The sequence below is a fragment of the Vulpes lagopus genome, chromosome 2 (assembly GCF_018345385.1).
Source record: "Vulpes lagopus strain Blue_001 chromosome 2, ASM1834538v1, whole genome shotgun sequence".
Taxonomy (NCBI): domain Eukaryota; kingdom Metazoa; phylum Chordata; class Mammalia; order Carnivora; family Canidae; genus Vulpes; species Vulpes lagopus.
The window spans coordinates 5,967,482-5,983,184 of record NC_054825.1 but is presented as its reverse complement, the minus strand read 5'-3'; the positions used below and the strand labels follow the sequence as shown (position 1 = coordinate 5,983,184).

Sequence of the window (15,703 nt, the reverse complement as noted above, 5' to 3'; positions counted from 1 at the left end):
AGTGGTAGGGGAACACCTGCCCACTGGCCACATCAGGTATCCACCCAGACCTGGCTACCAGCTTGCCTTTTTAGTATCCACGTGAAATTACTTTTGAAAGGCTCCACGCCCCCACCCTCCCTTATATAAGTGGACCTGCGTACTTGAGGGAGGAGTGGTAACAATTTTCTAACCATGAGGGGGCCAGGTAACTGGATCATAATGTCCCCAGGGCGCCCGAGGGATCCCAGCGGGGGGATTTCAGTCCTGGGTGCCCAGCAGGCACATCAGGGCAGAGAAGGCTCAGAAAGCGAAAGAGCAGTGGCTGATGGGTTTAGGCCGCCCAGGGTGACCAGAATCACGGATTTTGTCTGTTAGCCATCATACACTCCAGATTTTGCCTCATTTTAGAGAAATACGAGATGTTGCGCTGGCAGCCGAGTATTGGTTAAACAATTAAAAACCAAATAGCGACAATAATCTTAATTGCTGACCTCTGAAATTTCAAACTCATTTATTTTCAGTCTCAATTTATTTTTTAATAGATTATTTATCAGACTTACTTTCAAATTAAATACTCAGAAATATAAGCTCATTAAAGCATGAGCTGAGAACAAATTAGTATAAAATTAATTTCCAGTTCACCAAGTGGGTTGAAACAGTGCTGATAACAGAGGGGGGGGGTGGATCCTTGCTCTCATGAGCTGGTCCTGAAACCATCCTGCCTCTTTCCATCATTCCTGGGGTTCATAACTTATTTCTTAGTGCTGAAACTACTTTTTTAAAAAAATATATTTATTTGAGAGAGAGAGAGAGAGAGAGAGAGAGAGCAAGCATGCACAAGCAGGGGGAGTGGCAGGCAGAGGGAGAGGGAGGGGGGAAGCAGATTCCCTGCGGAGCAGGGAGCTGGACACAGGGCTTGACCCCAGGACCCTGAGATCATGACCTGAGCCGAAGGCAGACGCTTCACCCACTGAGCCCCCGGGGCACCCCAGTGCTAGAACTACTTTCCATTCATCTGAGGACAGCTAACAAGGCCACTGCTCACTCCTTAACCTCTTAGATTACCAAGTATAGCGGCTAGAACTCCAAATTCCAGATTCTCCAGGACAATTAGAATTTCATGAAGTTTTAATTTTTTCTATATGATTCAGCACACGCTTAAACAACCGTGATTTCATTTTCAGGATGCAGCAAGTCATATGGATAACCTCAAACTCAGAAAGACATGCTCATCACACCATGTGCTGCATAATTGGTTGTGAATTTGATTACAAGGAGTGGAAGAGGTGTAGCCTTGTGCTCCCTGGGAGGTTTCGCCCCCTCCAGCGGTGGCTGAGGCAGGGGGAGCAGTCCCCCACTCGGAGCTGGGGGGATCCTCCAGGTGAGTGCTGCCACCATATCAGAGGGCCAGGTTGCCTCTCATGGGCTGATGCTAAGAGGCAGGATTCCATCAGGCCCTGTGGATTCGCAAACACCTGGCCTGTTGGTTGCAAGGGTGACGCGCCAGTGAGAGACACAGCAGGCATCCATCACGCCCTGGGAGGTCCTTCCTGCACCCACGGTGCACTGCAGCTACGATCCCAACACTTCCCCTTACGAACATTCCCGAAGCATCCCCTTCCACAGCCTCAAGAGTGCCAACTACTATCTCTTTATTATCACACCCGTGTCTGTAAAGGCGTCACTGAATAGAGGACACTGTCCCGCTAGCACGTCGATGCTGCTGTTCTGCTGATCCGATACATTCTGTTTCTACCAACAAAACATAACACAGAAAACAGTCCCAAACATGCATAACCACAAAATTACATCTTTTCCTTTACAAAACCTCTAACCATGTATTTTATATACTTATTACTTAACCTAATGCGTTTCCCCACTCCAGTAAAATAAATTTTCCTTCTGTTTAATACTATCAATCAAATGTAATGGTGGGTAAGAGGGAGATGGAACGAGAACACTTGGGCCTCAGAAGAGTAGCCCTCCACCCTCTGCCATATGGGAAGCAAAGTACAAATTCTGTTACCCGACTCTCAGCGGACTTGAAAGGGATTTTATCTGTTTAAATTGCTAACAAAAATGGCCTGACCTTGTGATTCCAAAGGAAAGGGAGCAGACAAAGCCTGTTAGGGAGGATGCTGAGCGAAAATTATCGTCCATGCCACTTTTCCTCAGGAAGTTGACGGCCACCCCCACCCGCCAAGGTGCATCATATGCAATGTGCCCAACTGCCTCCTCGTGTTAGTACTGGAGTCACACAGGGTTCTAGCTGAAAGGGTGCTTCAGGTCGTCTAAGGCCAACCTTCCTCTTTCAGGCAACCCCCTTCCTGAGCAGATATGGAAACTGAGGCCCCAACGGGCAAAGTGACTGTCAAAGGCCACGGGGTTGGTCGGTGGCACAGCAGAGGGACTGACATTTAGACCTGACTCCAGGCCAGACGGCTTCCCTCTGTGTCTTGCCACTGTGACCATGTGCCCCTGTAGGTCTCTCTTTTTGGACAGAAGCGATCACCTAAAATCCAAACTTAGATGCCTTCTGGAGTCCAATAGAGCCTATTGTAATGGCACTCAGGGAATTGTAGGAAAGTGAACTGATTTCCAAACTCGCAGAGAGCCCTGCAGATAGAAGGAGTGCAAGGGCAAGCAAGTGTGTGTAGGTCTGCATGGAAGCGTGTGTGCGTGTGCACATGTGTGCATGTACCTACATGTGTCTGCATGAGCTATTGGCCTGCACTTCAGCACAACCATGGTCTAGGCCGTGTTCCCTCGTATGGAACATCAAGCCCCACATACCATGTGTTTGCTTGTGGTAGTGCAGTCAAGCAAAGGAAAAAGTGATTTTGCAGCCCCGTGCGTCTCTCTGGCTGGGCCACGTTACGCTCAGCCTTGAATGCGGGACAGGATCACTGAGCAATAAGTCACCACGCCCATACTCCCAGGGCTATCTTTTGCTCTCAGCTCTAACAAGAACCATGTCTGGTTAAATGACTATAAAGGACGAACCTCAAGGGCCATTCACATCATTTCGCTGGGCTGGAATTCTGCATCAGGGAACACATGCTTAAGAAATCATGTTCACGTTCCTCGGGACCTCCCAGCAAACTGGGCCTGGAAACAGGATGTCTGCAAGAATGAGCGCGCTAGATGGATCCTGAGTGGAGAGTCTTGGAATCCGAGACGTGGAGTCTCAGTTTTTAATCTGTAAAATGGGAGTGACACTTACTGCCCAGGGTTTTAGGGATCCAATAAACATTTCACAAGGAAACGGTCTCTGAAAAGGCACCGTCAGAGATCTTGAATGTGAAAATAGGTATTGTAAGCCCGCTGTGCCATAAACTCAACTTTCCTCCGCACTGAACCCTAGCTCTGTGTATTTTTGCTGAATGCATGAATGTGTGTGAGAGCAATGGACACAGTGGAGAGGAGTGGGCTGGTTTTCTTACAGTCCTGCATGGGTTCCAAACCCCCAGCTGCAAATCTGCTTGCATGTTGTGTGGGACTTTGTTGAGCTGTGAAAGCGAGCAGGAGCGGCCTGTTGGCAGCCAGGTCGGAAGAGCGGAGGGGCCAGTTGCCATTTCACGGGGAGGCCTGTACCTGAAGAACTCTGCTCAGCACTGCGCATCACCCCCTCTCCTGGCCGCGGCCCACATTCTCATCCTGCTCTTATGATATAGAGGGACTTCCAAAGGAACATACGGTCCAGGGTGGCTATGAGTTGTTGTGGGCAGTGGTACCGCTGGCTCGCCTTCCTAAAGGCCTGACTGTGTGCCAGGTTCAGTGTCTGAGTCATGTTCACATTCACGGCCGGTTAAGTGCTTCAGCTGGGCTTTGAACCTGGGCAGTCTGCCTCCCTGGCTTGTGATCCTAACCTTACACACACTGCCTCCAGACGGAAGGCCTCACTCACAGCCTTCCTCTCTGACAACTTTGGAAAAGGAAAGTCGCTCAAACCTGGGTTCCTCTGGGAACTTGTTCCAGATTCCACATGGATTTGGCGCTTCCATTGTTTGGCTCCTAGAGTATCGTTGCGATGGGCCCGTCATGTCGTCTGTAGTCAGACTGTGCTCTCAGAGACTGTGTCCTCCTCCCTTCTGTGAATGGCCACAAAGTACTGGACCCTTCCTGATCTCCATTCAGTTGGGCCTCAGAGCGACGCACTTAGTGAATTCCCAGAGGGCTGTTGGGCCTTTTCTCTCCCATGTCCCAGGACTGCAGTTCTGCAGGACAGCCTCTGCTCTCCCCCAGAAGCATCTGCTGGGTGTCTCCTTGCAAATGAATGCTAGTCCATTCCTTAATCCACCTTGCTACAGTTTTCTAGACTAATTCCATTACCACAGCCAGGAACACCTAACAGAGAGCCTTCTGTATTCTGTTGCAAATGAATCAGGCAGGATCACAGTGGCCAGGAGCTCCGATTTTAGAGTCTGACTACGTGGTCTTGAATTCTTATCAGCTCTGGGCTTGATCTAGTTACTTAACTCTGCTAGGTTTCAGATTCCTTATCTGGCTATAAAAATAGCAAACATTGATTTATTGGGAGGATCAAACAACAAAACGTCTAAGAAGCATGCCTTGCATATCCCTGGTGCTCACTTAATGCTAGCAGGCGTCATAGTAAGCACTCAGTATATGTTTGTTGTCGGGTGAGCATCTGAATAAATGAGTGATGCACACATGAAGAAGGAGGTATGTCACCTCTGAGGAATGTGCATGCTGGTCTAAGAAGTCTGGACTCGATGAAGGGGGCATTGGGGAAGCTACTGATGATGATCGAGGAGGATCAAAGTAAGTGCAACAGGAACTGGCACAAAGAGAAAGATGTTCTGGAAGGACAGGACTGCTGAGCCAGGAAGAGGGGCTGGATTGAACCCAGGGGATACAGGAAATGGAGAGATAAGGTCAGGTGGCTGTGACGTCTTGTGGTGGAAGGCAGGGCCTGCGCTGGGAGCAGAAGGGTCCATGGACAAGGAAAGTGTGGAAGATGCAGTGGGGCAGGGTCACCATGAGATATCGTCAGTGCCCCAGTGGGTGGAAAAGCAGAACAGCCATGTGGGGAGAGTGGATGGATTGGATGGGTGTAGAGTACAGTGAAGGCAGGGAAATTAAATCCATTTTAAAGCATTTCTCAAGAGTCTGATAACAAGCCTTTGCTCACACCTGCTACACTTAATGAATGGCCTGCGACTTCCCTCCTACATCCAGAGTCATCTTTTCATACATTTCATGCTAACTGTTGAGGGGTGAGGTTGACTCCCTAAGATCCACTTGCCCTGAAATGTTTAGTCCAAGCCAACTGCAGAGATTCAACTCCTTTTATTTATTTTTTTCAGAAAGGGAGAGAGAGAGTTGGTGAGGGAGAAGGCCAGAGAAAGAGAGAGAGAGAGAAAATCTCAAGCAGACTCTGTGCTGACCATGGAGGCTGATGTTGGGCTCGATCCCACACCCCTGAGTTCATGACCAGAGCTGAAATCTTAACCTACTGGGCCACCCAGATTTCCCTCGACTCTTTTTTTGATAGGAAACATTTGCCATGGAAATGGATGGGATGTCACCCAAACAATACTTTCAACAATCAAAATATTGGATTCCACATCTGCCTGATGGCCAGCCTCACTTAACACTGACTGGTCTCCTAGTGGTATCCTCCCAACGAATGTCTCATTAAGTTTTCCCAAGAGAAACACATACAACAAATGGAACCTTTCTAGGAGTGGCTCACGCATCTAGGGTCAGACATTTCCCTTCTCCATCCCCATGGCCCAGGCCTCAGCAGCCATGTCCCCTCTGCTGGGCTTTAGGCTTTTCCACAAGAGCCAGCTGCCTCATCTTGCCAAATCCCTGCTCTTGCTGTCTCTGTTTTACCGCTTTGTGTGGTAGCCAGTGGGTCTTTCAAAGCCTATACTGGTCATGACACCCCCAGAGTTGAGATCCTTATGGCTTCCCAACGCTCCTCCACAACAACCAAATGCATCACCATGACCTCCAAGGCTTACATGTCCTGGCCCCTGACAACTCTTAAACACTGCCCTGCCTACAAGTAAAGCTCAGCATCAGCCTGGAATGTCCGTCTCTCACCCGTCCCGAGTCGTATCTCAACCTTTGGATCTCAGGTCACGCACTCCTTTCTCCATGAAGATGTCCATGATCCCTTAGACCAGATGAGGCCCCTCAACCTTTCCTTTAGCACACTTATCACAGATTTTTATTAGGTTTGAGATACTTGGAAAAATGTCAATCTCCTCCCTCTCGCCCCATCCCCTAATCTATATTCAATGACTGCTGTCCCCTCAGTGGTGGCCATAGTGTCTGGCCATATGCAGGTGCTCAGTTAGTGCACATCCAACAGATGAGTGTGCATTTCCACCCATCCATCCCTGACAACCCTTGGGAGGCGTTCTGGAGCGTTACTCTGGCCTTTCCCCGAGTTGTCTTCTGGGATGCAAATAGCACAATGTCATGTGCATCGTCTCCCACAGGCCTTATTAAAAGTAACAATATAAAACATAATCTTCCCTCAGATGTGGCCGGCAGAGGATAAAACCACAAATATTTCAGCCTGTCAGGACAATGGAGAGATAAAAGACAAGCGATTAATTCCAAAATTAAAATCAGCCACTACGCGGCATGTCAACCAGCTTACGCTGATGGTTGAGAGATGAAATTTTAAAAAAGAGGGTACTACAGCCAAAAGTGGTTCTTATTTTTTCATAATCTTAAATGGAGGAAAATTCATAGTGTGCTGACTTTAGGGGGTAAGAAGATGAGTCAGCACATTTCTTTTTTGTTCTCCAGCCTGATTCAATAAAAATAAAACCCCAAAAGCTGCGTCTGTCTCCTCACCACGAAAGATAATACGAGGTCACGGACTCTCCTCAAGGGGGTTTCTGCTGGGAGGACCAGCTGTCGGGGGCTGTGGGTTCTCTTTAGTGGGGAAGACTGTTCACTCCTTATCTTTACAGTAACACGGCTGATGGCTCAGGAAGGTGACAAAGTAGATGCTGGAATACAAGACAGGTCTTCCTCTTTCTAATATGTGCTTGCTGTTTCTGGAGGTTTTGGGTGGGGGGGAATTAATTACCTTCAAAACAAGGGGCTTCTGGTATATTCTGTTAGAAGATACAACTTTGGCCGAGGTGGGACTGAGGCATCCTGCCATTTCCAACCTTCATCTCTACTGCTCCATTCTTGCTAGCCAAGCCATGAGGCTCATCCCAGGGAGGCTGGGGATGCAGGCACTGTTGCTGAGAAGAGTCCATGCAGGGAGTGGGCAAGGCTTAGCCACCACTGACTGAGGGAGGACGGCAAGGCTAGAGTCATGGCCTTTCCCAGCATGGGCTCTCCCTGCCCAATGAGGAGGGACTGGGGCTGTCAGGCCTGCTGGCTCCCACCCCCTTCTCCCTATAAAGGACACTTCCACGCAGAGGAACGATGGAAGAGAAGGGATGGAGCAGACATCTGCCTGTCTGTACTGTGACCTTGTAGAAAAATGAGAAGAAAGAAAAACATAATCCCCCCACCCATCACAGAAAATAGAAAAATACAGAGTTTCCCTCCCCCCCACAGAGACGGCCACTGTTAGCATTCTGGCACGTGGCCTTCCAGCTAGTCTCATAGACATCTACCTTTGTAGCCTACAGACCGCACCTCCCGAGCTCCTAACAGACCCCGCAGCTGCCAGGTCCTCGTTTAGCCTAGTCTTCTATCTCTTCTTCTTTCTTATTTGTCTTCCCAAATGAGAAAAAAAGGACAAAAATTGCCTAAGAAAAGGAAAACTAGAAAAGGAGATTGAAACCAAAAACATAAAACAAGTAAAATAATTTTGGGACCATATCTTACACATTCTGGGTGTGTCCGTGTTAGACACTCACCCCTCCTATACGACGGGTAAGTGGAGGACTCAAGAATTTATATGCTTAAGAGTGCATTTTATTCATCCTATATCCTCACAGGCTAACAGTGTTGGCACACAGAAGGTGGTTAATAAATGTCTCTGGAGTGCATGAGTAAATGGATGAATGGAGGGGCACCTGGGTGGCTCAGTGGTTGAGCATCTGCCTTCGGCTCAGGGCATGGTCCTGGGATTGAGTCCCGCCATCAGGCTCCCCTGCAGGAAGCCTGCTTCTCCCTCTGCCTGTGTCTCTGCCTCTCTCTATGTCTCTCAAATAAATAAATAAAATCTTAAAAAAAAAAAAAAAAGAATGAATGGATTCTCAGTGGCATCAACCAAGATGCTGCAGTGGCTACATGAATCAGTTTTGGAAGGTCTAGTCTATGCAATGTGATATATGGGGACAGAAGGGAGATAGGAGAAACATTTCCCACCTGTAAGAGCTCTTTTAATCTACATAATAAATATTATGGATTATATTTGAAGAAATATATCAATTATAATAATACTTTTCATCTACAGATATTAATACATTAAATTATATTATCCGATACACTGATGTTGAACTATCTTCACATTCCTCAGGTAAATACAATTTGGTCACAAAGTATTTTTAAAAATCTGTGCTGGATAGGATCTGCAAATATTTTATTTAGGATTTTTGCAACTATGTTTATAACTGAAACTAGTCTATAATATTCATGTTGTGGATGCTCTTTTTCTGAGTTTTGTAGTTCCTCTCTCCTCCTTTAGAAAGTTAAAAAAAAAATCTCAAGAACTATTTGGTCTTTAAAGATTTGGTAAGAGTTACCTGGTAAAATATTTGGGTTTGATGTCATTTGAGGGGGGAGATTACAAAAATACTTTTTATTTAATTTCTTTATATGGTTATATTTACATTTTTGCTTTATCTTGAACAGTGTTAAGAATTTCCCTTTTTTTTTTTTTTTAGGAAATGGTTATTAATGTTGATAGCATTCCTGTAATTCTCAAAATCTCTGAATGACAATAGTTATGTCCATCTTTGTGCTTGTAATACTGTTCCCTGGGAATTCTTCGTTCTTGCTTAGATTTGTATTTTATTCATTTTATTAATATTTTCAAAGAACCATCTTCTGGCTTAATTGAATCTCTCAATTATTTTGGTCTTCCTTTTCATTAATTTCTGCTCATCTTTTAAAGTTTTCATTTCTGAGAGCGGTATATTTAAATCTCCCTCTCTGGTTGTGGATTTGTCCGTTTATTTTAATTCTTTTGATTATTGATTGCTTCACATGTTTTGAGGCTATTTTACTGGGACACATAGGTTCAGTTACTTTACCATCCTTTTGAATTGCTCCTTTTCTCATCAAGTAATCAACCCCGTTATCCATAATAATGCTTTTTTGCCTTAAGATCTAGCTGGTCTGATATGAATGCTATGACAGCAGCTTTCTTTGGGTTAATATTTGTCTACTACACATTTTCTACTCCTTTCACAACCATTTTGTATGTTGAGTGTGAAGCTTGTAAAAATTATGTAGCTGGATTTTAAATTTTAAGCAGATAATCTGTTTTTACTTTAACAAACAGATTCAATCTATTTACATATAATTAGAATAATATGTTGACTCATTTTTATGTAATTATTTTGTGTTTTATATTTACTCTGCTTTTCAAATCCTTTTCCTTCTTTCCTGGCCTCTGCTGAGCTGATACATTGTTTTTGTTCACTATCTATTATTTGGAATTATACATTTTGCTTTTCTGTTCTTTTAAGGGTTATACTTAAATTTGCAAGATAGTTATCAAAATCTAAAGTTAATCTGCATCTCTGTTATTTTCAAGTATGATACAAGTTCTTAAACTGTTTTAAATCTTCTCTTTGCTTGCCTTGTCTTAAAACATCCAAATTTAGTCATTATTTTTGTAATTATTACTTTAAATAGCTTACTTAGATTTATTCACATGCAATTATTTGGCTTACTATTGCCTCTAACATCATACCCTTGTCTCTTATGTTCCATTTCTTTCTTAGTACAAGAGTCTTTGGTAGATACTCTCTGTTAAAAGTGGAGAGTAGTAAATTCTCGTTTTTGTGTGCAAATGTATTTTATTATTATTTTTGTAATTTCCCCTTGACTCTCTGAAATTTTAATTTTGGAGTTGCTGATAAGAAGTCTGTTGTTGGTTTTGCACAGATTTTGCACAAATGTCTCTTTTCTCTCAGGTGGTTTTACGATCCATCTTTGGTGGTCTGCAGTTTTACTACAAGCCATCCTCGACAGAATTTATTTGCACTCTTCCTGCTTGTGATGCATGTCTTTCTTCAATTCTGGGACATTCTCATTACACTGTTTAAACATTCACTCTGGAATTTTTCTTTTTTTTTTTTTTTAAAATAGATTTATTTATTTTAGAAAGAAAGTGCACAAGTGGGGAAGGAGGAGGAGGAGGAGGAGGAGGAAGAGAGAGAGAGAGAGAGAGAGAGAATCTCAAGGAGACACTGTGCTGAACATGGAGCCCAACATGGGGCTCAATCTCATGACCCTGAGATCACAGCCTGAGCTGAAATCAAGAGGCAGACGCTCAACTGACTGAGCCCTTTCACTCTGGAATTTCTATTAGGCCTATTCTGTTCTCTTTAAAATATTTACGATTTTCTCTGATTTTTCTATTAGCTTGCATTTCCAGAGGGGCCGATATTCTTGTTACTCTTGTCTACTGATGCTCACTTACAGTGGCTTTTCTCACTGTGTTTTGTAATTTTGATTTTGGGCTCATCATTATTTGTTTTTTGCCATGGGCAACTCATGTGATCTGGGTTGTAGAAATATTTCCATAGAACTATTTTGGGTTGGCTTTAGCCCAGGGGACCCAGGATTGCTGATTTGAGACCAATCAAGCTATGACTGGTCCCAAAATATTTTTGAGGTCAATATATTGACTGGAAATTGCATTTCTATGCAGGTTTTAGAAATTTAAATACCAGTCCACCCTGCTGCAAACATATACTTATAAGGTTGGCTGGGGTTTCAATTTCTCTATTTTTTTATGAGATCTTTCTTCAATACAGGATCTTTTAAGGCAATTCCTTTTGTTGTCCCTTCTCTGGACTAGGGTTTTTTTCATACATTTTTTTTCACAGAGGAAGCAGCTCTCTGGATGCCCAGTTCTTGTGGGACTCTCAGTTGTAGGTGCCCATTTCTCTTGCCCCAAATCCCAAGTGCCAGGTAGCTCTTTGTGGTCCCATGACCCCAACTCACCAGCCTACTGCTCTGAGCTTGCATCCCCTCTTTGTTTCTGCCTCCAGGGATTCCCTGGACTCTTTTAAGCTTGACCAGGCTGGAATATCAATGCCAGGTCATTCCACAAGATTGCTATGAGTCCGAAGGTATCAGTCTGTACTTGCCACATGCCAAACACGTGATGAAGAAAACAAGCGTTGGCATAGTTCAGAGAAGGGAGAAATCCCTGCAGACAATCAAAGTTGCTTGATGATACTTCGACTGCAAATGTAAAGTCTTTTTCTAAGCTTATGCTTTTTAAGACAAATATCCATAGCTTTTTTTTTAAAAGTAATTTTCTTAGTCCTGAGAGGGCAGTACCTCTCTTTAATCACACACAGGCTGAGCACAGAGAGTACCCAGTAAGTACTTGTTAAAGGATCAAATAAAATTAGCATCTTGTCCAAGTTATATATAAAACTTCAAGCAACAGGAAAGCTAAAAGGCGATAAATGCTGTATTATAATAACAACCATGATATAGAACCATCTTATTTATGGTGGATTTATCTTTTATATAAATAAATGGCTTATGCATTTATTTATGGTGGATACACTTACAATAGGTAGGTTACATTTCCAATAGGTGGGATACATTTATAGGTTATGCAGAGTCAGTTTTCCTTCAAATTTCTTTAAGTTACTTGGAGGGTAACACAGCTAAGTTCAGCCTTGGGATGACCGCTTTCCAAGCCATCTTGAACTTTGGCAAGGTTTTCTAGCAAGGATTTGCCTAACTGAGCATCCCCTAGTTATTGGAAGGTGGTTTCAAGGTCAGCTGGATCTCCAAGGACTGTCCTGGTGTGAAGCTGGCCAAGGCCAAGTTTTCCTGGAGTTTTAATGCAATGCCCAAATCCTGAGTGATGCACAGGCTCTTCATGGGATCTGAGTGAAGACTCTGAGTGTGTGACTTTGCTAGGATAAAATGGCTGCAAAGTTTAAGCACAGATTTGACAGCACGGTAACATGGTGGTCTTGCAGTGGGACTTACCGTGTAATTTCGAGTGAAGGATATATCAGTACCATCTTGCAGATAATGAGTTTCTGTGAAACTGCTAGCAATGAGACCTCTGTGGAAAAATACAAACAACACAGAAAGATGAGTGTAGAGTTGTATTGATATGTTGCTTGTGAGTTTCTAGGCCACGGGGCAGCCAGCATTTGACCCATCCTTATTTTACAGATGACCCAGTGAGGCTCCCAAATGACCTTCCTCTGCTCAGGAAGGAGACAGGAGGAGACCCAGATGACGGGATTCAGGCGTGTGTGCTTTGAACAATAGCTCCCACAGGACGCGCAGAGCCCTCCAGCACACTCTCTGGTGTGCGCACACTCACATACATACATGTGCACGTGCATGCTAGAGCATACACACAAGCACACGCTCTTCTACAAATCGCATGTACAGGTTTCCAGGTTGGGAGAATCACCTGCCTGGCAGTCGCCAGGCTCTGCCATCTAGAATCAATGGCTAAGCCACCTGCTGGGAAAATAATTCTGGGTTCACTGCATTGCTCCTGCTGGTACTTGTTCAGGGGAGAGAAATAGCTGTCATTATGAAAATGTCAAAGAAGAGTTTGGAACAACAATGAAATGTTAAAAGCAGTGCTACAGGTGGTAAGGAAAAATGATTTCGGACACACTGAAGTATTGAATTTCTACGATAAATTGAAAGGGGGAGAAAAAGTCCTATCTATCCCAACTAAAATTGTATGTGGTCTACTAGATCTTCACTGATGATAGTAAAAGCACAAGTTTCTTAAGGTTTTAAATTATTTTGCAGTTTCTTTTGTAATATATGCTATTTTATTCTTTTCAACAGAACTATGACAAATGTTTCCTGTGTACCTACTATGTCCTAGATGCGGTGCCAGCTGGTGGGATACAAAGATAAATAAGGATACGGTGGCCTGGTGCGGTGACAGAGGAAACACCGCTCAGCATGGGCAAGGCTGCCACAGAGGTAGGAACAGTCTTACTGGGGGAATGGAATAAGGCAGGTGGGATACTGTGGAAGGGGAAGGCTATACACAGGGAACCTGCAGATGGAGCAGCAGATGGCCAGGCAAGAGAGGGGGTAGGAGGAGGGAATTCCAGGCAGAGGATGGCAAGGCCAGGAGGCCTAAAGTCTGAAATCTGGGAAGCCACGTTGGTGCAAGATGGGGAAGGGCCCTCCGACATGGAGCCTGGTTGTATCTGCCTCGGCAATGAGGAGTTGAGGATTGTTTTACATACTGAGCTTTGCAGGAGGTGCAGCACCTGCCAGTGTGGCTGTCAACCTGCCCGCCCGCCGCCCCAGACCAGAGATGAACCTGGGACCCAAGCGAGCCCATCACAAATCTCTACCACAGCATGCTGTGAGCTGGGGCTTCCAGGGAAGAAGTCTTGCCTCTTTGTTCTCAAAGCTCCCAAAACACACTCATTAGGGCTTCCCTCAGCCTGGTCCCTTGCTTTACAAGGATGTTGCCCAGGGGACCGTGGCCACCACTCGGCTCTGACAGAGGGGAATAAGGCGGAGACTTTCCAGGTGTGTTGGAGACCTGCTTTGTCCCCTTCCCTTTCCCCAATAAACCCCTCTCCTTTGCTTCAGTTGGCTGGAGTTAGGTTTGGCAACCAGGGCGCTGACAAACAGGGAAGAGACAGCAGTGGGAAGTTCTGGATGTAACAGATTAGGAACATCTTCCTTACAGCCCATCTCTCTTGCTTCTCTCCCAGCCATGTCCAGAGCTGAAAGCAATCTCCCTGGTTTACATGGATTCCGATATATTTAGGATATGCCTGACTTAAGTCAGTTAGACCCTCACAGTGGTCTGACTTGTGCTCTACTTACCAGCGGGTGTTGGAGAAGTGTGTGCCAAAAATGCAAAACAGACCATCTCTCACACTCACGGATAAAGGGCCATGGATCCTCCTGCATGCCCCCCACCCCTTCACTCTGCTCAGGAATACACAGATCGTGCTGGGGGAGGTTACGTCCCTGTTCCTTTTGGTCTCAAATCCCCATTTCCTAAGTGTCCCTCCCACGAGCTGTCAGAGGAACCTCTGGACAGGCTCAGGGCCAGGGAGACCGCAACCCTGTTGGGATGGGCAGGGGCGGGTGGGGGTGTGTGTGGGAGGATGGTGACCTTGGGGAGGGGCAGCGACTGGGGAGACCAAGGAAATGGGGACAGAACACATCAATGAATCTTTCCAGAGGGTGGCTCTGAAGGGAAGCAGAGAGATGGGGTGTGGGGTCAAAGGGCAGGGTCATGTAAAGGGATGGGCTGGAGGAATGGGGATGCAGAGGGGGCAGGGCACAGCTGCAGGGGAAGGAGGCACAGAGCACAGGGGCCATTGAGGAGGGGCCAGGAGCGAGGGCCTGCAGGAGGTGAGGCCTGCAACAGCCTCAGTCTCCTGGTGAAGGAGCGGCTTTGGTCAGCTCCATGATCACAGATTGAGGAGACAAAGAAACACTTAAGAGAATTCAGTTATATTATAATTACTTACATTATTTGCTGTTTGCTCATAATTTTATTATTTTACTTATATCTTGTTAATACTTTAGTAATTCCACTCCTGACAGTACTAAATTCTTCCTTTGAATGAACCTAATTCATAGAGTTGTAATATACGCAGGAATTTGTGGAGATAAAATTTCTAACAGAGATAGCTTTTATATGCTGTAACTTACAAACAGATATCACTTAAAGGCTTTCTAACTGGAAGCTAGTTTGGATGGCTGTCCAAGGAGAAGACACGCTTCACGTGTGAGTGACATGGAAAATCTGCCAGGAAGGCCAGGAACTGGAGAACATGAGCTTTTGGTAGACGACAGCAAACTTGTGGACAAGAGGAATTTTGGGGTCTACCAGCAGGAAGATTACTCGTAGGGTTTCAGAATGTGGCTCTGTACAGAAATACAAAGACCTATGAATACTTCTGCCTTTAAAAACCTTTACAAACCTGCTGCTTTATTGTACTATTAGGTATTTACCCAGAGGACATGAACATCGTGATTTGAAGGGGCACCTGCACCCCAATGATTATAGCAGCAATGTCCACAATTGCCAAACTATGGAAAGAGCCCAGATGTCCACGCACAGATGAAAGGATAAAGATGTGGTGTCTGTATGCAGTGGAATATTACGCAACCATCAAAAGGAACGAAGTCTTGCCATTTGCAACAATGTGGATGGAGCCAGAGGGTATCAAGCTGAGCAGAATAAGTCAGAGAAAGACAACCATTTGATTTCACTTGTACGTGGAATTCAAGAAACAAAACAGATGAACGCAGGGGAATGGAAGAAAAAATAAAATAAGATGAAATCAGAGAGGGAGACAAACCGTAAGGGACACTGAACTCTAGGAAACAAACTGAAGGTCACTGGGGGGGGATGGGGCAACTGGGGGGTGGGCACAAAGGAGGGCACGGGATGGGATGGGCATGGGGTGTCACAGGCAACTGGTGAATCACTAAACTGTACTCCTGAAACTTACTGTACTATGTTAACTAAATTGAATTTGAATAAAGAATTAAAAAATACCTCTACTTCTTTTCTGTGTTATCCTAACAGCACTTAAACAGAAAT

The 15,703-nt window shown here is 45.0% G+C and overlaps 1 protein-coding gene across 2 annotated transcripts in view; it reads right to left on the bottom strand.

Moving 5' to 3' along the window:
* Nucleotides 1–15,703, bottom strand: part of ADAM12 (ADAM metallopeptidase domain 12) — a 331,063-nt gene that overhangs the window by 114,307 nt on the left and 201,053 nt on the right. For both annotated transcript variants that reach the window (XM_041745566.1, XM_041745567.1), the window contains exon 4: nucleotides 12,127–12,205. In XM_041745566.1, coding sequence (XP_041601500.1) covers nucleotides 12,127–12,205 — 79 coding nt within the window. The remainder of the gene's footprint in view (nucleotides 1–12,126; nucleotides 12,206–15,703) is intronic.